The 27,339-nt window shown below is 62.5% G+C and overlaps 1 protein-coding gene across 1 annotated transcript; it reads right to left on the minus strand.

The window, feature by feature from the left end:
• Positions 1-447: 447 nt before the first annotated feature.
• Positions 448-26,962, minus strand: LOC137463470 (probable cytosolic iron-sulfur protein assembly protein CIAO1). Its single transcript, XM_068174689.1, is given in 8 exon segments — positions 448-672; positions 675-729; positions 1,572-1,650; positions 3,745-3,937; positions 7,340-7,431; positions 9,135-9,246; positions 21,308-21,456; positions 26,766-26,962. Coding segments are annotated over 8 exon segments (1,008 nt in total). The 5' UTR covers positions 26,905-26,962; the 3' UTR covers positions 448-483.
• Positions 26,963-27,339: the final 377 nt, after the last annotated feature.

Genomic DNA, 27,339 nt, shown 5'->3' on the forward strand with positions numbered 1-27,339 from the left:
AACATTGTGATCCTGGAGGCCACAGGAGATTCCTGGAGGACAGAGGAACCTTCTGGACACCATAGGGGGAGGTTCTGGAGAACATTGGGTGACGCTGGAGGCCCCAGGAGGTTCCTGGAGGTCCTGGAGGACAGAAGAACCTTCTGGAGACCATGGGGGGAGGTTCTGGAGAACATTGGGTGATGCTGGAGGCCCCAGGAGATTCCTGGAGGTCCCCGAGGTGTCCTGGAGGCCCCAGGAGGTTCCTGGAGGTCCTGGAGGACAGAGGAACCTTCTGGAGACCATGGGGGGAGGTTCTGGAGAACATTGGGTGACGCTGGAGGCCCCAGGAGATTCCTGGAGGTCCCCGAGGTGTCCTGGAGGCCACAGGACGTTCTTGGAGGCCACAGGAGGTTCTGGAGCCCACAGAAAGTTCTGGAGAACATTGGATGATCCTGGAGGCCACAGGAGGTTCCTGGAGGTGCCCTCGTTGTCCCGTGTCCCTCAGAGGCCCTCGGGGCGCTGGTAGTGCCAGAAGGCGATGTCGCCGTCGTCGCCGCAGGACGCCAGCAGCCCCGGCTCCCGCGGGTGCCAGGCCACGCCGTTGGCGTCCTGCGCGTGCGCCCGCGGCACGTGGGCCGCCAGGCCGAAGGTCACCGGCGAGCCCCGGGGACGCCGGGGCCACCTCCTCGAACACGCGCACCGGCGTCGTCACCGCACGCCGTGGCCACCGCGCCCGTCAGGTGGCACCTGGGCAAGGACAGGGGACAGGTGGCACCTGGGCAAAGACAGGTGGCACCTGGGCAAAGACAGGTGGCACTTGGGCAAGGACATGGGACAGGTGGCACCTGGGCAAGGACAGGTGGCACCTGGGCAGGGACAAGGACATGGGACAGGTGGCACCTGGGCAGGGACTGGGGACAGGGGACAGGTGGCACCTGGGCAAGGACATGGGACAGGTGGCACCTGGGCAAAGACAGGTGGCACCTGGGCAAGGACATGGGACAGGTGGCACCTGGGAAGGGACAAGGACAGAGGACAGGTGGCACCTGGGCAAGGACAGGGGACAGGTGGCACCTGGGCAAGGACAGGTGGCACCTGGGCAAGGACATGGGACAGGGGACAGGTGGCACCTGGGCAGGGATAAGGACAGGGGACAGGTGGCACCTGGGCAGGGACATGGGACAGGGGACAGGTGGCACCTGGGCAAGGACAGGTGGCACCTGGGCAAGGACAGGGGACAGGGGACAGGTGGCACCTGGGCAGGGATAAGGACAGGGGACAGGTGGCACCTGGGCAAGGACAAGGACAGGGGACAGGTGGCACCTGGGGGGACAGGGGACAAGGAGGGGCCCACAGGTGGCACCTGTGGGGCACAGGTGGCATCAGGGAGGGGACAGGGCCCTGGGGAGGTGTCCCTGGTGTCCCCAATGTCCCCATTGTCCCCGGTGTCCCCAGTGTCCCCGGTGTCCCCAATGTCCCCGGTGTCCCCAGGTGTCCTCGGTGTCCCCAATGTCCCCAGGTGTCCCCAATGTCCCGGTGTCCCCAGTGTCCCCGGTGTCCCCAATGTCCCCAATGTCCCCGGTGCTCACCAGGCCACGTCGTAGATGCTGCGCCCGTGGTACCCGGACAGGGTGCACACACACTGCCAGCTGTGCTCCGTGCCACCGCCTGGGGACATGGGGACATCACTGGGGACATGGGGACATCACTGGGGACATCACTGGGGACATGGGGACATCACTGGGGACATTGGGGACATGACTGGGGACATTGGGGACATTGGGGACATCATTGGGGACATTGGGGACATCACTGGGGACATTGGGGACATGACTGGGGACATTGGGACATCACTGGGGACATCACTGGGGACATTGGGGACATCACTGGGGACATTGGCACGCACACTGCCAGCTGTGCTCCGTGCCACCGCCTGGGGACATTGGGGTGTCCAACCCCGCAAAGTGCGGTCATCGCTGCAGGACACGAGTCCCTGTCCCCAACGTCCCCATGTCCCCAATGTCCCCATGTCCCCATGTCCCAATGTCCCCATGTCCCCCTGTCCCAATGTCCCCATGTCCCAATGTCCCCATGTCCCCAATGTCCCCAACGTCCCCAATGTCCCCATGTCCCCATGTCCCCAATGTCCCCATGTCCCCGTGTCCAACGTCCCCGTGTCCCTGTCCCCATGTCCCAATGTCCCCATGTTCCAAATGTCTCCATGACCCCAATGTCCCCATGTCCCTGTCCCCAATGTCCCAATGTCCCCATGTCCCTGTCTCCATGTCCCCAATGTCCCCATGTCCCCATGTCCCCAATGTCCCCATGTCCCTGTCCCCAATGTCCCCGTGTCCCTGTCCCCATGTCCCAATGTCCCCGTGTCCCTGTCCCCATGTCCCAATGTCCCCATGTCCCAAATGTCTCCATGTCCCCAATGTCCCCATGTCCCCAATGTCCCCATGTCCCAAATGTCTCCATGTCCCCAATGTCCCATGTCCCCAATGTCCCCATGTCCCAAATGTCTCCATGTCCCCATGTCCCCATGTCCCCAATGTCCCCCATGTCCCCGTGTCCAATGTCCCCGTGTCCCAATGTCCCTATGTCCCAAATGTCCCCGTGTCCCAATGTCCCCATGTCCCAATGTCCCCATGTCCCTGTCCCCAATGTCCCCATGTCCCCATGTCCCTGTCTCCATGTCCCCAATGTCCCCATGTCCCAATGTCCCCATGTCCCCATGTCCCCAATGTCCCCATGTCCCAATGTCCCAAATGTCCCCATGTCCCAATGTCCCCATGTCCCTGTCCCAAATGTCCCCATGTCCCTGTCCCCAACGTCCCCATGTCCCCATGTCCTGTCCCCATGTCCCAATGTCCCCAATGTCCCTATCCCCATGTCCCCCTGTCTCTGTCTCCAATGTCCCCATGTCCCGGTCCCCGTGTCCCTGTCCCCATGTCCCCCAATGTCCCCATGTCCCTGTCCCCATGTCCCTGTCCCCATGTCCCCAATGTCCCCATGTCCCCATGTCCTGTCCCCATGTCCCAATGTCCCCAATGTCCCTATCCCCATGTCCCCCTGTCTCTGTCTCCAATGTCCCCATGTCCCTGTCCCCGTGTCCCTGTCCCCATGTCCCTGTCCCCATGTCCCCAATGTCCCCATGTCCCTGTCCCCATGTCCCTGTCCCCATGTCCCCAATGTCCCTATGTCCCCATGTCCTGTCCCCATGTCCCAATGTCCCCAATGTCTCTGTGTCCCTGTCCCCAATGTCCCCATGTCCCCATATCCCCATGTCCCTGTCCCCCTGTCCCCGTGTCCCCGTCCCTCACCGTGTCCCGGGGCGCACTGCCACACGCGCAGGGTGCGGTCATCGCTGCAGGACACGAGTCCCTGTCCCCCTGTCCCCATGTCCCCGTGTCCCTGTCCCCAATGTCCCCATGTCCCTATCCCCATGTCCCCATGTCCCTGTCCCTGTGTCCCCATGTCCCCATGTCCCTATCCCCATGTCCTGTCCCCATGTCCCCATGTCCCCAATGTCCCCATGTCCCTATCCCCATGTCCCCATGTCCCCATGTCCCTGTCCCTGTGTCCCCATGTCCCCATGTCCCCATGTCCCTATCCCCATGTCCCTGTCCCATGTCCCCGTCCCCCTGTCCCCAATGTCCCCATGTCCCTATCCCCATGTCCCTGTCCCCATGTCCCCAATGTATCAATGTCCCTGTCCCCCGTGTCCCCCTGTCCCCCTGTCCCCGTGTCCCCGTCCCTCACCGTGTCCCGGGGCGCGCTGCCACACGCGCAGGGTGCGGTCATCGCTGCAGGACACGAGGCGCTGGCCGGAGCGCTCCCAGGCCACCGCCCACACGGTGGACGTGTGTCCCTCCAGGGTGGCACAGCACACCCAGTCGTCCTCGTCCTCGCGGTACAGGCGCACCGTGTCGTCGTAGCTGGCACTGGCCAGCAGCTGGGGACACCGGCGGGGACACCGTTGGGGACATTGGGGACATTGAGGGGCTTGGGGACACTGGGGACAGCGGGGGGATTGGAACACTGGGACACCGTTGGGGACATTGGGGACATTGAGGGGCTTGGGGACACTGGGGACAGCGGGGGGATTGGGACACTGGGGACACCGGTGGGGACATTGGGGACATTGAGGGGCTTGGGGACATTGGGGACAGTGGGGGGATTGGGACACTGGGGACACTGGGGACACTGGGATCACACCGTGTCATCGTAGCTGGCACTGGCCAGCAGCTGGGCACACTGGGGACATCCCTGGGGACATTGGGGACACTGGGGACACTGGGGACAGCGGGGGGATTGGGGACATTGGGGACACTGGGATCACACCGTGTCATCGTAGCTGGCACTGGCCAGCAGCTGGGGACACCGACGGGGACATTGGGGACATTGGGGACATTGAGGGGCTTGGGGACATTGGGGACAGCGGGGGGATTGGAACACTGGGGACACCGGTGGGGACATTGGGGACATTGAGGGGCTTGGGGACATTGGGGACACTGGGGGGATTGGGGACACTGGGGACACTGGCGGGGACACCGTTGGGGACATTGGGACATTGAGGGGCTTGGGGACATTGGGGACACCGGCGGGGACATTGGGGACACTGGGGACACCGGGATCACACCGTGTCGTCGTAGCTGGCACTGGCCAGCAGCTGGGGACATCCCTGGGGATATCCCTGGGGACATTGGGGACATTGAGGACACTGGGGACACTGGGGGGATTGGGACACTGGGGACACTGGGATCACACCGTGTCGTCGTAGCTGGCACTGGCCAGCAGCTGGGGACACCGGCGGGGACACCGTTGGGGACATTGAGGACATTGAGGGGCTTGGGGACATTGGGGACACTGGGGGGGATTGGGACACTGGGGACACCGGTGGGGACATTGGGGGACATTGAGGGGCTTGGGGACATTGGGGACACCGGCGGGGACATTGGGGACACTGGGGACACTGGGATCACACCGTGTCGTTGTAGCTGGCACTGGCCAGCAGCTGGGGACACCGGCGGGGACACCGTTGGGGACATTGGGGACATTGAGGGGCTTGGGGACACTGGGGACAGCGGGGGGATTGGGACACTGGGGACACCGGGATCACACCGTGTCGTCGTAGCTGGCACTGGCCAGCAGCTGGGGACACCGGTGGGGACATTGGGGACATTGGGGACATTGGGGACACTGGGATCACACCGTGTCGTCATAGCCAGCACTGGCCAGCAGCTGGGGACACCGGTGGGGACATTGGGGACATTGAGGGGCTTGGGGACATTGGGGACATTGGGGACACCAGGATCACACCGTGTCGTCGTAGCCAGCACTGGCCAGCAGCTGGGGACATCCCTGGGGACATCCCTGGGGACACTGGGGACAGGAATGGGACCCTGGCAGGGTTTGGGCATCTCTGGGGTCCCTGTGGGAGTTTGGGGTGTCCCCAGGGGTGTGCCCGTGTCCCCCCAGCTGTCCCCAGGTGTGACCCAGGTGTGTCCCCTTGTCCCCCCAGGGGTGTCCCCATGTCCCCCAAGCTGTCCCACCAGGGGTGTCCCCGTGTCCCCCCAGCTGTCCCACCAGGGGTGTCCCCGTGTCCCCCCAGCTGTCCCCAGCTGTGTCCCAGGAGTCCCAGGGTGTCCCCATGTCCCTCTGGGTGTCCCCATGTCCCGCAGCTATCCCCAGGTGTGACCCAGGTGTGTCCCCATGTCCCCCCTGGGTGTGTCCCTGTGTCCCCTCAGGTGTCCCCAGGTGTCCCCGGCTGTCCCCTTGTCCCCCCACGTGTGTCCCCCCAGCTGTCCCCATGTCCCCCCAGGTGTCCCCATGTCCCCCCAGCTGTGTCCCTGTGTCCTCCATGTCCCCCCAGGGTGTCCCCATGTCCCCCCACCTGTGTCCCTGTGTCCCCCATGTCCCCCCAGGTGTCCCCATGTCCCCCCAGGGTGTCCCCGTGTCCCCCCAGGGTGTCCCCAGGTGTGTCCCCATGTCCCCTGGGTGTGTCCCTGTGTCCCCTCAGGTGTCCCCATGTCCCCTGGGTGTGTCCCTGTGTCCCCTCAGGTGTCCCCATGTCCCCTGGGTGTTTCCCCAGGTGTCCCCAGCTGTCCCCAGGTGTCCCCATGTCCCCCCAGCTGTCCCTGTGTCCCCCCAGGTGTCCCCAGGTGTGTCCCCATGTCCCCTGGGTGTGTCCCTGTGTCCCCTCAGGTGTCCCCATGTCCCCTGGGTGTGTCCCTGTGTCCCCTCAGGTGTCCCCATGTCCCCTGGGTGTTTCCCCAGGTGTCCCCATGTCCCCCCAGGGTGTCCCTGTGTCCCCCCGGGTGTCCCCAGGTGTCCCCAGGTGTCCCCAGGGGTGTCCCCATGTCCCCCCAGCTGTCCCCAGGTGTGACCCAGGTGTGTCCCCATGTCCCCCCAGGTGTGTCCCTGTGTCCCCCAAGCTGTCCCCAGGTGTGTCCTCGTGTCCCCTAGCTGTCCCCATGTCCCACCAGGTGTCCCCATGTCCCCCCGGGTGTCCCCGCGTCCCCCCAGGTGTGTCCCCGTGTCCCCCCAGCTGTCCCCAGGTGTGTCCCCTTGTCCCCTCAGGTGTCCCCATGTCCCCACCGGGTGTCCCCATGTCCCCCCAGCTGTCTCCAGGTGTGACCCAGGTGTGTCCCCTTGTCCCCCCAGGTGTATCCCCATTTCCCCCCAGGTGTCCCCATGTCCCACCAGGTGTGTCCCCGTGTCCCCCCAGCTGTCCCCAGGTGTGTCCCCATGTCCCCTGGGTGTGTCCCTGTGTCCCCCAGCTGCCCCTGGGTGTCCCCAGGTGTCCCCATGTGTGTCCCCATGTCCCCTGGGTGTGTCCCCAGGTGTCCCCCAGCTGTCCCCGGGTGTCCCCAGGTGTCCCCATGTGTGTCCCCATGTCCCCCCTGGGTGTGTCTCTGTGTCCCCCCGGGTGTCCCCAGGTGTCCCCATGTCCCCTGGGTGTGTCCCCAGCTGTCCCCCCGGTGTCCCCCCAGGTGTCCCCAGGTGTCCCCTCAGGTGTCCCCAGGTGTGTCCCCATGTCCCCTGGGTGTGTCTCTGTGTCCCCTCAGGTGTCCCCATGTCCCCTGGGTGTGCCCCTGTGCCCCCCAGCTGTCCCCGGGTGTCCCCAGCTGTCCCCAGGTGTGTCCCCATGTCCCCTGGGTGTGTCCCCAGGTGTCCCCCCGGGTGTCCCCAGGTGTCCCCAGGTGTGTCCCCATGTCCCCTGGGTGTGTCCCCAGGTGTCCCCCCGGCGTCCCCCCAGGTGTCCCCAGGTGTCCCCCCGGGTGTCCCCAGGTGTCCCCCCGGGTGTCCCCAGGTGTCCCCAGGTGTCCCCCCGGGTGTCCCCAGGTGTCCCCACCTCCTGGCTGGGGTGCCACACCACGTGTTTGACGTCCTGGCTGTGGGCGCTCAGCACGCTGACACACTCGAACTCCTGCTCCTCCTCGTCCACTGCGGGGACAGCAGGCAGCGGTCAGTGTGGTCACTGTGGTCACAGTGGTCAGTGGTCACTGTGGTCAGTGGTCACAGTGGTCACTGTGGTCAGTGGTCACAGTGGTCACTGTGGTCAGTGGTCACTGTGGTCACTGTGGTCAGTGGTCACTGTGGTCAGTGGTCAGTGTGGTCACAGTGGTCAGTGGTCAGTGGTCAAAGTGGTCAGTGGTCACAGTGGTCACAGTGGTCAGTGGTCAGTGGTCACTCACCCTCCCAGACCCAGACGCTCTTGTCGCGGCTGCAGGTGGCCAGCAGTGACCCCGAGGGTGCCCAGGGGGGTCAGTGGTCACTGTGGTCAGTGTGGTCAGTGTGGTCACTGTGGTCAGTGGTCACTGTGGTCACTGTGGTCAGTGGTCACTGTGGTCAGTGGTCACAGTGGTCACAGTGGTCACAGTGGTCAGTGGTCAGTGGTCAGTGGTCACTCACCCTCCCAGACCCAGACGCTCTTGTCGCGGCTGCAGGTGGCCAGCAGTGACCCCGAGGGTGCCCAGGGGGTCAGTGGTCACTGTGGTCACTGTGGTCAGTGGTCAGTGGTCACAGTGGTCACAGTGGTCAGTGTGGTCAGTGGTCTCAGTGGTCAGTGGTCAGTGGTCACTGTGGTCAGTGGTCACTGTGGTCAGTGTGGTCAGTGGTCAGTGGTCAGTGGTCAGTGGTCACAGTGGTCACTGTGGTCAGTGGTCAGTGGTCAGTGTGGTCACAGTGGTCAGTGGTCACAGTGGTCAGTGGTCACAGTGGTCACTGTGGTCAGTGGTCAGTGGTCAGTGGTCACAGTGGTCAGTGGTCACAGTGGTCACTGTGGTCAGTGGTCACTGTGGTCACTGTGGTCAGTGGTCACTGTGGTCACTGTGGTCAGTGGTCACTGTGGTCAGTGGTCAGTGTGGTCACAGTGGTCAGTGGTCACTGTGGTCAGTGGTCAGTGGTCACAGTGGTCAGTGGTCAGTGTGGTCAGTGTGGTCAGTGGTCACTGTGGTCACTGTGGTCAGTGGTCACTGTGGTCAGTGGTCAGTGTGGTCACAGTGGTCAGTGGTCAGTGGTCAAAGTGGTCAGTGGTCACAGTGGTCACAGTGGTCAGTGGTCAGTGGTCACTCACCCTCCCAGACCCAGACGCTCTTGTCGCGGCTGCAGGTGGCCAGCAGTGACCCCGAGGGTGCCCAGGGGGGTCAGTGGTCACTGTGGTCAGTGTGGTCACAGTGGTCAGTGGTCACTGTGGTCAGTGGTCAGTGGTCACAGTGGTCAGTGGTCAGTGTGGTCAGTGTGGTCAGTGGTCACTGTGGTCACTGTGGTCAGTGGTCACTGTGGTCAGTGGTCACAGTGGTCACAGTGGTCAGTGGTCAGTGGTCACTGTGGTCACAGTGGTCACAGTGGTCAGTGGTCAGTGGTCACTCACCCTCCCAGACCCAGACGCTCTTGTCGCGGCTGCAGGTGGCCAGCAGTGACCCCGAGGGTGCCCAGGGGATCAGTGGTCAGTGGTCAGTGGTCACAGTGGTCAGTGGTCACTGTGGTCAGTGGTCAGTGGTCACAGTGGTCAGTGGTCAGTGGTCAGTGGTCACAGTGGTCACTGTGGTCAGTGGTCAGTGGTCACAGTGGTCACTGTGGTCACTGTGGTCACAGTGGTCACAGTGGTCACAGTGGTCAGTGGTCAGTGGTCAGTGGTCACTCACCCTCCCAGACCCAGACGCTCTTGTCGCGGCTGCAGGTGGCCAGCAGTGACCCCGAGGGTGCCCAGGCCACCGACTTCACCTCGTTCTCGTGCCCCTCCAGCGTGGCCACCACCTGTGGGGACCGGGCACGCTGGCACGGGGGCACGGGGGGATTTGGGGGGAATTGGGGGGGTTTTGGGGGTCCAGGTGGGTTTTTGGGGGGGGTCTGGGGGGGATTTGGGGGAATTGGGGGGGTTTGGGGGGTCCAGGTGGATTTTTGGGGAGTTTGGGGGGGATTTGGGGGGGAATTGGGGGGGTTTTGGGGGTCCAGGTGGGTTTTTGGGGGGGTCTGGGGGGATTTGGGGGAATTGGGGGGGTTTTGGGGGTCCAGGTGGGTTTTTGGGGGGGGTCTGGGGGGGATTTGGGGGGGATTTGGGGGGTCCAGGTGGATTTTTGGGGGGGGTCTGGGGGGGATTTGGGGGTGTTCGGGGGGTCCAGGTGGGTTTTTGGGGGGTTTGGGGGGGCGTTTGGGGGGGTCTGGGGGCAATTTGGGGGGAATTGGGGTAGTTTGGGGGGGGTCCGGGTTGATTTTTGGGGAGTTTGGGGGGCGTTTGGGGGGTCTGGGGGGATTTGGGGGGATTTGGGGGGTCCAGGTGGATTTTTGGGGGGTTTGGGGGGGTCTGGGGGGGATTTGGGGGGAATTGGGGGGGTCCAGGTGGATTTTTGGGGCGTTTGGGGGGGTTCTGTGTGGGTTTGGGGGGGTCTGGGGGCGATTTGGGGGGTCCAGGTGGATTTTTGGGGAGTTTGGGGGGGATTTGGGGGAATTTGGGGGGGGTCCAGGTGGATTTTTGGGGAGTTTGGGGGGGTCTGGGTGGGATTTGGGGGGGTTTTGGGGGTCCAGGTGGGTTTTTGGGGGGGGTCTGGGGGGGATTTGGGGGAATTGGGGGGTTTTGGGGGTCCAGGTGTGTTTTTGGGGGGGGTCTGGGGGGGATTTGGGGGAATTGGGGGGGTTTTGGGGGTCCAGGTGGGTTTTTGGGGGGGGTCTGGGGGGGATTTGGGGGAATTGGGGGGTTTTGGGGGTCCAGGTGGGTTTTTGGGGGGGGTCTGGGGGGGATTTGGGGGGGATTTGGGGGGTCCAGGTGGATTTTTGGGGGGGGTCTGGGGGGGATTTGGGGGGAATTGGGGGGGTTTTGGGGGTCCAGGTGGATTTTTGGGGGGGTCTGGGGGGGATTTGGGGGGGTTCGGGGGGTCCAGGTGGATTTTTGGGGGGTTTGGGGGGGCGTTTGGGGGGTCTGGGGGCGATTTGGGGGGAATTGGGGTAGTTTGGGGGGGTCCGGGTTGATTTTTGGGGGGTTTGGGGGGTCTGGGGGGATTTGGGGGGTCCAGGTGGATTTTTGGGGGGTTTGGGGGGGTCTGGGGGGGATTTGGGGGGAATTGGGGGGGTCCAGGTGGATTTTGGGGGCATTTGGGGGGTTCTGTGTGGGATTGGGGGGGTCTGGGGGCGATTTGGGGGGTCCAGGTGGATTTTTGGGGGGTTTGGGGGGGATTTGGGGGGGTTTTGGGGGTCCAGGTGGATTTTTGGGGAGTTTGTGGGGGTCTGGGGGGAATTGGGGGGGTTTTGGGGGTCCAGGTGGATTTTTGGGGGGTTTGGGGGGGCGTTTGGGGGGGTCTGTGTGGGTTTAGGGGGGTCTGGGGGCGATTTGGGGGATTTGGGGGGTCCAGGTGGATTTTTGGGGGGTTTGGGGGGGCGTTTGGTGGGGTCTGGGGGGGTTGGGGGGGATTTGGGGGGATGGGAAGGGGTTTGGGGGGGTCTGGGGGGGATTTGGGGGGTTTGGGGGGTCCAGGTGGATTTTTGGGGGGTCTGGGGAGGATTTGGGGGGGTCCAGGTGGATTTTTGGGGGGTTTGTGTGGGACTGGGGGGATTTGGGGGGTCCAGGTGGATTTTTGGAGGGTCTGGGTGGGATCTGGGGGGATGGGAAGGGGTTTGGGGGGGGTCTGGGGGGGATTTGGGGGGGTTTTGGGGGGGTCCAGGTGGATTTTTGGGGGGTTTGGGGGGGTCTGTGTGGGATTGGGGGGATTCTGGGGGGAATTTGGGGGGGTTTGGGGGGTCCAGGTGGATTTTTGGGGGGTCTGGGGAGGATTTGGGGGGGTCCAGGTGGATTTTTGGGGGGTTTGTGTGGGACTGGGGGGATTTGGGGGGTCCAGGTGGATTTTTGGAGGGTCTGGGTGGGATCTGAGGGGATGGGAAGGGGTTTGGGGGGGTCTGGGGGGGGTTTGGGGGGGTTTTGGGGGTCCAGGTGGATTTTTGGGGGGTTTGGGGGGGTCTGGGGGGGCTTTGGGGGTGTTTTGGGGTCCAGGTGGATTTTTGGGGGGTTTGGGAGGGTCTGTGTGGGATTGGGGGGGTCTGGGGGGATTTGCGGGGTCCAGGTGGATTTTTGGGGGGTCTGGGTGGGATTTGGGGGGGTTTTGGGGGGATCTGGGGGGGTGGGAAGGGATCTGAGGGGGCCTTGGGGGGATTTTGGGGGATTTTGGGGGGTGGGAAAGGGTCTGGGGGGGCACGGGTGACACAAATGACACAGGTGACCCGGGGGACGCCGGGGGGACACACAGGTGACACGCAGGTGACACGCAGGTGACACGCAAGTGACACAGATGACACCGGGGGGACACACAGGTGACACGCAGGTGACATGTAGGTGGGACACAGAGGTGACACCGGTGACACTGGGGTGACACAGGTGACACACAGGTGACACACAGGTGACACAGGTGACACACAGATTACACAGGTGACACAGGTGACACTGGGGGCACACAGGTGACACACAGGTGACACAGATGACACAGGTGACACTGGGGGCACACAGGTGACACAGGTGACACAGGTGACACAGGTGACACACAGATGACACAGGTGACACTGATGACACAGGTGACACACAGATGACACAGGTGACACAGGTGACACAGGTGACACAGGTGACACAGGTGACACACAGGTGACACAGGTGACACTGATGACACAGGTGACACACAGATGACACAGGTGACACAGGTGACACAGAAGTGACACAGGTGACACAGGTGGCACACAGATGACACACAGATGACACAGGTGACACAGGTGACACTGGGGGCACACAGGTGACACAGGTGACACAGGTGACACAGGTGACACAAATGACACACAGGTGACACACAGGTGACACACAGGTGACACAGGTGACACACAGATGACGCAGGTGACACAGGCGACACTGGGGGCACACAGGTGACACAGGTGACACAGATGACACAGGTGACACAGGTGACACAGGTGACACAGATGACACAGGTGACACAGGTGACACAGGTGACACTGGGGGCACACAGGTGACACAGGTGACACACAGGTGACACCGGTGACACCAGGAGACACACAGGTGATGCAGGTGACCCAGGTGACACTGGGAGGACACACAGGTGACACTGGGGGTGACACAGGTGACACAGGTGACACTGGGAGGACACACAGGTGACACTGGGGGTGACACAGGTGATGCAGGTGACACAGGTGACACACAGATGACGCAGGTGACACAGGTGACACACAGGTGATGCAGGTGACACAGGTGACCCAGATGACACAGGTGACACACAGGTGACACAGGTGACACAGGTGACACACAGATGACACACAGGTGACACAGGTGACACAGGTGACACACAGATGACACCAGTGACGCAGGTGACACCAGGGGGACACAGGTGACACACAGGAGGGACACAGGTGACACAGGTGGAACCCAGGTGACACTGGGGTGACACAGGTGGCACAGGTGACCCAGATGACACAGGTGACACACAGATGACACACAGGTGACACAGGTGACACAGGTGACACAGATGACACAGGTGACACACAAATGACGCAGGTGACACAGATAACACACAGGTGACACCCAGGTGACACAGGTGACACAGGTGACACACAGGTGACACACAGGTGACACAGGTGACACAGGTGACACCGGGGACACGCAGGTGACACAGGTGACACAGGTGACACTGATGACACAGGGGACACACAGATGACACACAGGTGACACAGGTGACACACAGGTGACACAGGTGACACAGATGACACAGGTGACACACAAATGACGCAGGTGACACAGATAACACACAGGTGACAGCCAGGTGACACAGGTGACACAGGTGACACACAGGTGACACACAGGTGACACAGGTGACACAGGTGACACCGGGGACACGCAGGTGACACAGGTGACACAGGTGACACTGATGACACAGGGGACACACAGATGACACACAGGTGACAGAGGTGACACAGAAGTGACACAGGTGACACAGGCGACACTGGGGGCACACAGGTGACACAGGTGACACAGATGACACAGGTGACACAGTTGACACCGGGGACACGCAGGTGACAGAGGTGACACAGAGGTGACACTGGGGTGACACAGATAACACACAGGTGGAACCCAGGTGACACAGAAGTGACACAGGTGACACAGGTGACACAGGTGACACCGGGGACACGCAGGTGACACAGGTGACACACAGGTGACACTGATGACACAGGGGACACACAGATGACGCAGGTGACACAGGTGACACACAGGTGACACAGGTGACACAGGTGACACACAGGTGACACACAGGTGACACAGGTGACACACAGGTGACACATAGATGACACAGGTGACACTGATGACACAGGGGACACACAGATGATGCAGGTGACACAGGTGACACACAGGTGACACAGGTGACACAGGTGACACACAGGTGACACACAGGTGACACAGGTGACACAGATGACACAGGTGACACACAGGTGACACATAGATGACACAGGTGACACACAGGTGACACAGGTGACACACAGATGACACACAGGTGACACAGGTGACACAGAGATGACACAGGTGACACAGGTGACACCGGGGACACGCAGGTGACACAGGTGACACACAGGTGACACTGATGACACAGGGGACACACAGATGACGCAGGTGACACAGGTGACACAGATGACACAGGTGACACACAGGTGACACACAGGTGACACAGGTGACACAGAAGTGACACAGATGACACAGGTGACACAGGTGACACAGGTGACACAGGTGACACACAGATGACACAGGTGACACAGGTGACACAGGTGACACACAGGTGACACAGGTGACACACAGGTGACACAGGTGACACACAGATGACGCAGGTGACACAGGTGACACACAGGTGATGCAGGTGACACAGGTGACACAGGTGACACTGGGGGCACAGGTGACACTGGGGTGACACAGGTGACACAGGTGACACACAGGTGACACACAGGTGACACAGAAGTGACACAGATGACACAGGTGACACAGGTGACACAGGTGACACAGGGGACACAGGTGACACACAGGTGACACACAGGTGACACAGGTGACACAGGGGACACAGGGGACACAGGTGACACAGGTGACACCCAGGTGACACAGGTGACACAGGTGACACACAGGTGACACACAGATGACACACAGATGACACAGGTGACACCGGGGACATGCAGGTGACACACAGGTGACACAGGTGACACAGGTGACACAGGTGACACTGGGGTGACACAGGTGACACAGGTGACACACAGGTGACACACAGATGACACACAGATGACACAGGTGACACCGGGGACATGCAGGTGACACACAGGTGACACAGGTGACACAGGTGACACAGGTGACACTGGGGTGACACAGGTGACACAGGTGACACACAGATGACACAGGTGACACACAGGTGACACACAGGTGACACAGGTGACACACAGATGACACAGGTGACACACAGGTGACACACAGGTGACACAGGTGACACACAGGTGACACAGATGACACAGGTGACACACAGGTGACACAGATGACACAGATGACACAGGTGACACAGGTGACACACAGGTGACACAGGTGACACAGGTGACACACAGGTGACACAGGTGACACAGGTGACACACAGGTGACACAGATGACACAGATGACACAGGTGACACAGGTGACACACAGGTGACACAGGTGACACAGGTGACACAGAAGTGACACAGATGACACAGATGACACAGATGACACAGGTGACACAGGGGACACAGGTGACACACAGGTGACACAGGTGACACAGATGACACACAGGTGGCACACAGGTGACACAGGTGACACCCAGGTGACACAGGTGACACACAGGTGACACAGGTGACACAGGTGACACAGAAGTGACACAGATGACACAGATGACATAGGTGACACACAGGTGATGCAGGTGACACAGGTGACACAGGTGACACAGAAGTGACACAGATGACACAGATGACACAGGTGACACACAGGTGATGCAGGTGACACAGGTGACACAGGTGATGCAGGTGACACAGGTGACACACAGATGACACAGGTGACACAGGTGACACTGGGGGCACAGGTGACACTGGGGTGACACAGGTGACACAGGTGACACACAGATGACACAGGTGACACACAGGTGACACACAGATGACACAGGTGACACAGGTGACACCCAGGTGACACAGGTGACACAGGTGACACAGGTGACACAGGTGACACTGGGGTGACACAGGTGACACAGGTGACACACAGATGACACAGGTGACACACAGGTGACACACAGATGACACAGGTGACACAGGTGACACAGGTGACACAGGTGACACTGGGGTGACACAGGTGACACAGGTGACACACAGGTGGAACACAGATGACACACAGGTAACACAGGTGACACCAGGAGGACACACAGGTGACACACAGGTGGAACCCAGGTGACACTGGGGGACACACAGGTGACACCCAGGTGACACAGGTGACACAGGTGGCACCGGGGGGACACACAGGTGACACAGGTGACACCACAGGCGACACACAGATGACCCAGATGACACAGGTGACACACAGGTGACACACAGGTGACACTGGGGGCACACAGGTGACACACAGATGACACAGGTGACACAGGTGACACAGGTGACACAGATGACACAGGTGACACTGGGGGCACACAGGTGACACCCAAGTGACACTGGGGGCACACAGGTGACACAGGTGACACCGGGGTGACACAAATGACACACAGGTGGAACACAGATGACACACAGGTGACACAGGTGACACAGGTGACACCAGGAGGACACACAGGTGACACAGAAGTGACACAGGTGACACAGGTGACACACAGATGACACAGGTGACACACAGGTGACACACAGATGACGCAGGTGACACAGGTGACACAGATGACACAGGTGACACCGGGGACACTCAGATGACACACAGGTGACACAGGTGACACAGGTGACACACAGGTGACACAGGTGACACAGGTGACACACAGGTGACACCAGTGACGCAGGTGACACCGGGGGGACACAGGTGACACAGGTGGAACCCAGGTGACACTGGGGTGACACAGGTGACACAGGTGACCCAGATGACACAGGTGACACCCAGGTGACACACAGGTGACACAGGTGACACAGGTGACCCAGGTGACACAGGTGACACAGGTGACACAGGTGACACAGGTGACACACAGGTGACACAGGTGACACAGGTGACACAGGTGACACAGGTGACACTGGGGGCACACAGGTGACACAGGTGACACAGGTGACACAGGTGACACACAGGTGACACACAGGTGACACACAGGCGACACACAGGTGACACAGGTGACACTGGGGGCACACAGGTGACACAGGTGACACAGGGGACACCCAGGTGACACAGATGACACAGGTGACACAGGTGACACACAGATGACACAGGTGACACACAGGTGACACACAGGTGACACAGGTGACACAGGTGACACAGATGACACAGGTGACACACAAATGACGCAGGTGACACAGATAACACACAGGTGACACCCAGGTGACACAGGTGACACAGGTGACACACAGGTGACACACAGGTGACACAGGTGACACAGGTGACACCGGGGACACGCAGGTGACACAGGTGACACAGGTGACACTGATGACACAGGGGACACACAGATGACACACAGGTGACACAGGTGACACACAGGTGACACAGGTGACACAGATGACACAGGTGACACACAAATGACGCAGGTGACACAGATAACACACAGGTGACAGCCAGGTGACACAGGTGACACAGGTGACACACAGGTGACACACAGGTGACACAGGTGACACAGGTGACACCGGGGACACGCAGGTGACACAGGTGACACAGGTGACACTGATGACACAGGGGACACACAGATGACACACAGGTGACAGAGGTGACACAGAAGTGACACAGGTGACACAGGCGACACTGGGGGCACACAGGTGACACAGGTGACACAGATGACACAGGTGACACAGTTGACACCGGGGACACGCAGGTGACAGAGGTGACACAGAGGTGACACTGGGGTGACACAGATAACACACAGGTGGAACCCAGGTGACACAGAAGTGACACAGGTGACACAGGTGACACAGGTGACACCGGGGACACGCAGGTGACACAGGTGACACACAGGTGACACTGATGACACAGGGGACACACAGATGACGCAGGTGACACAGGTGACACACAGGTGACACAGGTGACACAGGTGACACACAGGTGACACACAGGTGACACAGGTGACACACAGGTGACACATAGATGACACAGGTGACACTGATGACACAGGGGACACACAGATGATGCAGGTGACACAGGTGACACACAGGTGACACAGGTGACACAGGTGACACACAGGTGACACACAGGTGACACAGGTGACACAGATGACACAGGTGACACACAGGTGACACATAGATGACACAGGTGACACACAGGTGACACAGGTGACACACAGATGACACACAGGTGACACAGGTGACACAGAGATGACACAGGTGACACAGGTGACACCGGGGACACGCAGGTGACACAGGTGACACACAGGTGACACTGATGACACAGGGGACACACAGATGACGCAGGTGACACAGGTGACACAGATGACACAGGTGACACACAGGTGACACACAGGTGACACAGGTGACACAGAAGTGACACAGATGACACAGGTGACACAGGTGACACAGGTGACACAGGTGACACACAGATGACACAGGTGACACAGGTGACACAGGTGACACACAGGTGACACAGGTGACACACAGGTGACACAGGTGACACACAGATGACGCAGGTGACACAGGTGACACACAGGTGATGCAGGTGACACAGGTGACACACAGATGACACAGGTGACACAGGTGACACTGGGGGCACAGGTGACACTGGGGTGACACAGGTGACACAGGTGACACACAGGTGACACACAGGTGACACAGAAGTGACACAGATGACACAGGTGACACAGGTGACACAGGTGACACAGGGGACACAGGTGACACACAGGTGACACACAGGTGACACAGGTGACACAGGGGACACAGGGGACACAGGTGACACAGGTGACACCCAGGTGACACAGGTGACACAGGTGACACACAGGTGACACACAGATGACACACAGATGACACAGGTGACACCGGGGACATGCAGGTGACACACAGGTGACACAGGTGACACAGGTGACACAGGTGACACTGGGGTGACACAGGTGACACAGGTGACACACAGGTGACACACAGATGACACACAGATGACACAGGTGACACCGGGGACATGCAGGTGACACACAGGTGACACAGGTGACACAGGTGACACAGGTGACACTGGGGTGACACAGGTGACACAGGTGACACACAGATGACACAGGTGACACACAGGTGACACACAGGTGACACAGGTGACACACAGATGACACAGGTGACACACAGGTGACACACAGGTGACACAGGTGACACACAGGTGACACAGATGACACAGGTGACACACAGGTGACACAGATGACACAGATGACACAGGTGACACAGGTGACACACAGGTGACACAGGTGACACAGGTGACACACAGGTGACACAGGTGACACAGGTGACACACAGGTGACACAGATGACACAGATGACACAGGTGACACAGGTGACACACAGGTGACACAGGTGACACAGGTGACACAGAAGTGACACAGATGACACAGATGACACAGATGACACAGGTGACACAGGGGACACAGGTGACACACAGGTGACACAGGTGACACAGATGACACACAGGTGGCACACAGGTGACACAGGTGACACCCAGGTGACACAGGTGACACACAGGTGACACAGGTGACACAGGTGACACAGAAGTGACACAGATGACACAGATGACATAGGTGACACACAGGTGATGCAGGTGACACAGGTGACACAGGTGACACAGAAGTGACACAGATGACACAGATGACACAGGTGACACACAGGTGATGCAGGTGACACAGGTGACACAGGTGATGCAGGTGACACAGGTGACACACAGATGACACAGGTGACACAGGTGACACTGGGGGCACAGGTGACACTGGGGTGACACAGGTGACACAGGTGACACACAGATGACACAGGTGACACACAGGTGACACACAGATGACACAGGTGACACAGGTGACACCCAGGTGACACAGGTGACACAGGTGACACAGGTGACACAGGTGACACTGGGGTGACACAGGTGACACAGGTGACACACAGATGACACAGGTGACACACAGGTGACACACAGATGACACAGGTGACACAGGTGACACAGGTGACACAGGTGACACTGGGGTGACACAGGTGACACAGGTGACACACAGGTGGAACACAGATGACACACAGGTAACACAGGTGACACCAGGAGGACACACAGGTGACACACAGGTGGAACCCAGGTGACACTGGGGGACACACAGGTGACACCCAGGTGACACAGGTGACACAGGTGGCACCGGGGGGACACACAGGTGACACAGGTGACACCACAGGCGACACACAGATGACCCAGATGACACAGGTGACACACAGGTGACACACAGGTGACACTGGGGGCACACAGGTGACACACAGATGACACAGGTGACACAGGTGACACAGGTGACACAGATGACACAGGTGACACTGGGGGCACACAGGTGACACCCAAGTGACACTGGGGGCACACAGGTGACACAGGTGACACCGGGGTGACACAAATGACACACAGGTGGAACACAGATGACACACAGGTGACACAGGTGACACAGGTGACACCAGGAGGACACACAGGTGACACAGAAGTGACACAGGTGACACAGGTGACACACAGATGACACAGGTGACACACAGGTGACACACAGATGACGCAGGTGACACAGGTGACACAGATGACACAGGTGACACCGGGGACACTCAGATGACACACAGGTGACACAGGTGACACAGGTGACACACAGGTGACACAGGTGACACAGGTGACACACAGGTGACACCAGTGACGCAGGTGACACCGGGGGGACACAGGTGACACAGGTGGAACCCAGGTGACACTGGGGTGACACAGGTGACACAGGTGACCCAGATGACACAGGTGACACCCAGGTGACACACAGGTGACACAGGTGACACAGGTGACCCAGGTGACACAGGTGACACAGGTGACACAGGTGACACAGGTGACACACAGGTGACACAGGTGACACAGGTGACACAGGTGACACAGGTGACACTGGGGGCACACAGGTGACACAGGTGACACAGGTGACACAGGTGACACACAGGTGACACACAGGTGACACACAGGCGACACACAGGTGACACAGGTGACACTGGGGGCACACAGGTGACACAGGTGACACAGGGGACACCCAGGTGACACAGATGACACAGGTGACACAGGTGACACACAGATGACACAGGTGACACACAGGTGACACACAGGTGACACACAGGTGACACACAGGTGACACAGGTGACACAGGTGACACACAGGTGACACAGGTGACACAGGTGGCACACAGATGACACACAGATGACACACGTGACACAGGTGACACAGGTGACACACAGGTGACACAGGTGACACAGGTGACACTGATGACACAGGGGACACACAGATGACACACAGGTGACAGAGGTGACACAGAAGTGACACAGGTGACACAGGTGACACTGGGGGCACACAGGTGACACAGGTGACACAGGGGACACGCAGGTGACACCGGTGGCCCGGGGGACGCCGGGCTGGCCCGGCGGCAGCGTGGCACCTCGAAGCCGTGCTCGTGGCGCCTCCAGACGCACGTGGTGCCGTCGAAGCTGGCCGAGGCCAGGAAGTGCCCGCACGGCGACCACGCCACCCTGCGCACCGTGCGCTGGTGGCCATCGGCCAGCACCGCCCGGCACGCCCAGCCCGAGCCTGGGGACACAGGGGACAATGAGGGGACAGCAGGGACACCGAGGACACTGAGGGGACATTGGGGACAGCAGGGACACTGAGGGGACACAGGGGACACTGAGGGGACATTGGGGACACCGAGGGGACACAGGGGACACTGAGGGGACAGGGCTGTCCCCGTGTCCAGCACCGCCCGGCACGCCCAGCCCGAGCCTGGGGACACTGAGGGGACACTGAGGGGACAGCAGGGACACCGAGGACACTGAGGGGACATTGGGGACAGCAGGGACACTGAGGGGACACTGAGGGGACACTGAGGACACTGAGGGGACACTGAGGGGACATTGGGGACACCGAGGGGACAGGGCTGTCCCTGTGTCCAGCACCGCCCGGCACGCCCAGCCCGAGCCTGGGGACACTGAGGGGACAATGAGGGGACATTGGGGACACTGAGGGGACACTGAGGGGACATTGGGGACACTGAGGGGACATTGGGGACACTGAGTGGACACTGAGGGGACACTGAGGGGACACTGAGGGGACACAGCAGGGACAGGGCTGTCCCCGTGTCCATCCCTGCCCAGCATAGCCCAGCCCGAGCCTGGGGACATTGGGACACCGAGGGGACAGCAGGGACACTGGGGACAGAGCAGGGACAGAGCTGTCCCCGTGTCCATCCCTGCCCAGCCCGAGCCTGGGGACACTGGGGACACTGAGGGTACATTGGGGACACTGAGGGGACACTGAGAGGACACTGAGGGGACACTGAGAGGACACTGAGGGGACAGTGAGGGGACACTGAGGGGACACTGAGGGGACACAGCAGGGACAGGGCTGTCCCCGTGTCCAGCACCGCCTGGCGCGCCCAGCCCGAGCCTGGGGACACTGAGGGGACACTGAGGGGACACTGAGGGGACACTGAGGGGACATTGGGGACACTGAGGGGACACTGAGGGGACATTGGGGACACCAGGGACAGTGAGGGGACATTGGGGACACTGAGGGGACAGGGCTGTCCCCGTGTCCATCCCTGCCCGGCACCGCCCAGCACGCCCAGCCCGAGCCTGGGGACACAGGGGACACTGAGGGGACATTGGGGACACTCAGGGGACACTGAGGGTACATTGGGGACACTGAGGGGACATTGGGGACACTGAGGGGACACTGAGAGGACACTGAGGGGACAGTGAGGGGACACAGCAGGGACAGGGCTGTCCCCGTGTCCAGCACCGCCTGGCGCGCCCAGCCCGAGCCTGGGGACACTGAGGGGACACTGAGGGGACATTGGGGACAATGAGGGGACATTGGGGACACCGAAGGGACAGGGCTGTCCCCGTGTCCAGCACCGCCCGGCACGCCCAGCCCGAGCCTGGGGACACAGGGGACACTGAGGGGACATTGGGGACACTGAGGGGACATTGGGGACACTGAGGGGACACAGCAGGGACACTGGGGACAGAGCAGGGACAGAGCTGTCCCCGTGTCCATCCCTGCCCGGCACCGCCCGGCACGCCCAGCCCGAGCCTGGGGACACTGAGGGGACACTGAGGGGACATTGGGGACACTGAGGGGACACTGAGGGGACACTGAGGGGACATTGGGGACACTGAGGGGACACTGAGGGGACACTGAGGGGACAGAGCTGTCCCCGTGTCCATCCCTGCCCAGCCTGAGCCTGGGAACATTGGGGACACCGAGGGGACACACTGGGATGGACTCGGGACAGCCCCACACGCGGCCCCGGTCCCGTTCCCATTCCCGGTTTTCCCGCTCCCTCACGGGTCAGTCCCGTTCCCATTCCCGGTTTTCCCGCTCCCTCGTGGGTCGGTCCCGTTCCCATTCCCGGTTTTCCCGTTCCCATTCCCGGTTTTCCCGGTTTTCCCGCTCCCTCACAGGTCAGTCCCGTTCCCATTCCCGGTTTTCCCGCTCCCTCACGGTTCAGTCCCGTTCCCATTCCCGGTTTTCCCGCTCCCTCGTGGGTCGGTCCCGTTCCCGGTTTCCCCGTTCCCGTTCACCATCCCGGCCCCACACCCTGACGGTTCGGTCCCGTTCCCGGTTTCCCCACTCCCTCACAGTTCGGTCCCGGTTCCGTTTCCGTCCCCGCTCACCCTCACGGCCCCACATCCTCACGGTCCGGGTCCCGGTCCCGGTTTCTCCGGTCCCGGTTTCTCCGGTCCCGGTCCTGGTTTCCTCGGTCCCGTTCCCGGTTTCCCCGTTCCCGGTTTCCCCGGTTTCCCCAGTGCCGCTCACCCTCGCGGCCCCAGAGCCGCACGGTGCGGTCCCGGTCCCGTTCCCAGTTTCCCCGGTCCCGGTTTCCCCGTTCCTGGTCCCATTCCCGTTCCCGGTTTCCGCGGTCCCGTTCCCGGTTTCCCCGGTTTCCCCGGTCCCGTTCCCGGTTTCCCCGGTTTCCCCGTTCCCGGTTTCCCCGTTCCCGGTCCCGTTCCCGGTGCCGGGGCCGCTCACCCTCGCGGCCCCAGAGCCGCACGGTGCGGTCCCGTTCCCCGTTTCCCCAGACCCGCAGGGTCCCGTTCCCGTTCCCGGTTTCCCCGGTTTCCCCGGTCCCGCTCACCCTCGCGGCCCCAGAGCCGCACGGTGCGGTCCCGGTTTCCCCGGTCCCGTTCCCCGTTTCCCCAGACCCGCACGGTCCCGGTCCCGTTCCCGGTTTCCCCGTTCCCGGTTTCCCCGTTCCCGTTCCCGGTTTCCCCGGTTTCCCCGTTCCCGGTTTCCCCGTTCCCGGTTTCCCCGTTCCCGTTCCCGGTTTCCCCGGTTTCCCCGTTCCCGCTCACCCTCGCGGCCCCAGAGCCGCACGGTGCGGTCCCGGTTTCCCCGGTCCCGTTCCCGGTTTCCCCAGACCCACACGGTCCCGTTCCCGGTCCCGTTTTCCCCGTTCCCGGTCCCGTTCCCGGTCCCGGTTTCCCCGTTCCCGGTGCCGGTGCCGCTCACCCTCGCGGCCCCAGAGCCGCACGGTGCGGTCCCGTTCCCGGTTTCCCCAGACCCGCACGGTGCGGTCCCGGTTTTCCCGTTCCCGTTCCCGGTTTCCCCGTTCCCGGTTTCCCCGTTCCCGGTTTCCCCGTTCCCGGTTTCCCCGGTTTCCCCGTTCCGCTCACCCTCGCGGCCCCAGAGCCGCACGGTGCGGTCCCGGTTTCCCCGGTCCCGTTCCCGGTTTCCCCAGAGCCGCACGGTGTGGTCCCGGTCCCGGTTTCCCCAGACCCACACGGTCCCGTTCCCGGTCCCGGTTTCCCCGTTCCCGTTCCCGTTCCCGGTTTCCCCGGTTTCCCCGGTGCCGCTCACCCTCGCGGCCCCAGAGCCGCACGGTGCGGTCCCGGTTTCCCCGGTCCCGTTCCCCGTTTCCCCAGACCCGCACGGTCCCCTTCCCGTTCCCGTTCCCGGTCCCGGTTTCCCCGGTTTCCCCGTTCCGCTCACCCTCGCGGCCCCAGAGCCGCACGGTGCGGTCCCGTTCCCGGTTTCCCCAGACCCGCATGGTCCCGGTTTCCCCGTTCCCGGTTTCCCCGGTCCCGTTCCCGGTTTCCCCGTTCCCGGTCCCGTTCCCGGTTTCCCCGGTCCCGTTCCCGGTTTCCCCGTTCCCGGTCCCGTTCCCGGTCCCGGTTTCCCCGTTCCCGTTCCCGGTTTCCCCGGTTTCCCCGGTTTCCCCGGTGCCGCTCACCCTCGCGGCCCCAGAGCCGCACGGTGCGGTCCCGGTCCCGGTTTCCCCAGACCCGCACGGTCCCGGTCCCGTTCCCGGTCCCGTTCCCGTTCCCGGTTTCCCCGGTTTCCCCGTTCCGCTCACCCTCGCGGCCCCAGAGCCGCACGGTGCGGTCCCGGTTTCCCCGGTCCCGTTCCCCGTTTCCCCAGACCCGCTCGGTCCCGTTCCCGTTCCCGGTTTCCCCGGTTTCCCCGGTGCCGCTCACCCTCGCGGCCCCAGAGCCGCACGGTGCGGTCCCGGTCCCGGTTTCCCCGGTCCCGTTCCCGGTTTCCCCAGACCCACACGGTCCCGGTTTCCCCGGTCCCGGTTTCCCCGTTCCCGTTCCCGGTTTCCCCGGTTTCCCCGTTCCGCTCACCCTCGCGGCCCCAGAGCCGCACGGTGCGGTCCCGGTTTCCCCGGTCCCGTTCCCCGTTTCCCCAGACCCGCTCGGTCCCGGTCCCGTTCCCGGTTTCCCCGGTCCCGGTTTCCCCGGTTTCCCCGTTCCCGCTCACCCTCGCGGCCCCAGAGCCGCACGGTGCGGTCCCGTTCCCCGTTTCCCCAGACCCGCACGGTCCCGGTCCCGTTCCCGGTCCCGTTCCCGTTCCCGGTTTCCCCGGTTTCCCCGGTTTCCCCGGTGCCGCTCACCCTCGCGGCCCCAGAGCCGCACGGTGCGGTCCCGTTCCCGGTTTCCCCAGAGCCGCACGGTCCCGGTTTCCCCGTTCCCGGTTTCCCCGGTCCCGTTCCCGGTTTCCCCCGTTCCCGTTCCCGTTCCCGGTTTCCCCGTTCCGCTCACCCTCGCGGCCCCAGAGCCGCACAGTGCGGTCCCGGTCCCGGTTTCCCCAGACCCGCACGGTCCCGTTCCCGGTTTCCCCGGTCCCGGTTTCCCCGGTTTCCCCGGTGCCGCTCACCCTCGCGGCCCCAGAGCCGCACGGTGCGGTCCCGGTTTTCCCGTTCCCGGTTTCCCCAGACCCGCACGGTCCCGTTCCCGTTCCCGGTTTCCCCGGTTTCCCCGTTCCGCTCACCCTCGCGGCCCCAGAGCCGCACGGTGCGGTCCCGGTTTTCCCGTTCCCGTTCCCGGTTTCCCCGGTCCCGTTCCCCGTTTCCCCAGACCCGCACGGTCCCGTTCCCGTTCCCGTTCCCGTTCCCGGTGCCGGTGCCGCTCACCCTCGCGGCCCCAGACCCGCACGGTCCCGGTTTCCCCGTTCCCGGTCCCGTTCCCGTTCCCGGTTTCCCCGTTCCCGTTCCCGGTTTCCCCGTTCCCGGTGCCGTTCCCGCTCACCCTCGCGGCCCCAGAGCCGCACGGTGCGGTCCCGTTCCCGGTTTCCCCGGTTTTCCCGTTCCCGGTTTCCCCGGTTTCCCCGTTCCGCTCACCCTCGCGGCCCCAGAGCCGCACGGTGCGGTCCCGGTTTCCCCGGTCCCGTTCCCCGTTTCCCCAGACCCGCACGGTCCCGTTCCCGTTCCCGGTTTCCCCGTTCCCGGTCCCGTTCCCGGTCCCGGTTTCCCCGGTTTCCCCGTTCCCGCTCACCCTCGCGGCCCCAGAGCCGCACGGTGCGGTCCCGTTCCCGGTTTCCCCAGACCCGCACGGTCCCGTTCCCGTTCCCGGTCCCGGTTTCCCCGTTCCCGGTGCCGGTTTCCCCGTTCCGCTCACCCTCGCGGCCCCAGAGCCGCACGGTGCGGTCCCCGCCGCAGGACGCCAGCAGGGCCCCGCTGGGGCTCCAGGCCAGGGCCCAGCACCGGGACTCGGGGTGCGCGGACACCCGGCACAGCAGCGACAGCGCCTCGGGCATGGCGGCACCGGAACCGACACCGGAACCGGAACCGACACCGGAACCGGAACCGGAGCGGCGCCGGAAGCGGAACAGAAGCGGAAGCGGAAGCGCGGCCGGGCGGGGCCGTGAGGAGGGCCCGGAGCCGCTACCGGGGTCCGGCGGGGTCGGGATCGGCACCGGCACCGGCACCGCCTGTCCCGGGATCGGCACCGGCACCGGCACCGCCTGTCCGGCACCGGGGCCGCTGTCGGGGTGTCCGGGCCGGGATCAGCGCGTTCGGAGCGACCGGGATCGGTGTCGGTGGACCGGGGCCGGTATCGGAAGCTGCTGCCGGTGAAGCCGGGGCGGGTGTCGGGGGTCCCGGAGCCGGTACCGGTGATCTCAGAGCCGGTACCGCTTATCCCGCAGGGGGTGCCGGGGGTCCCGGAGCCGGTACCGCTTATCCCGGAGGGG

Source organism: Anomalospiza imberbis, chromosome 28 (genome assembly GCF_031753505.1).
Source record: "Anomalospiza imberbis isolate Cuckoo-Finch-1a 21T00152 chromosome 28, ASM3175350v1, whole genome shotgun sequence".
NCBI classification, from domain to species: Eukaryota; Metazoa; Chordata; class Aves; order Passeriformes; family Viduidae; genus Anomalospiza; species Anomalospiza imberbis.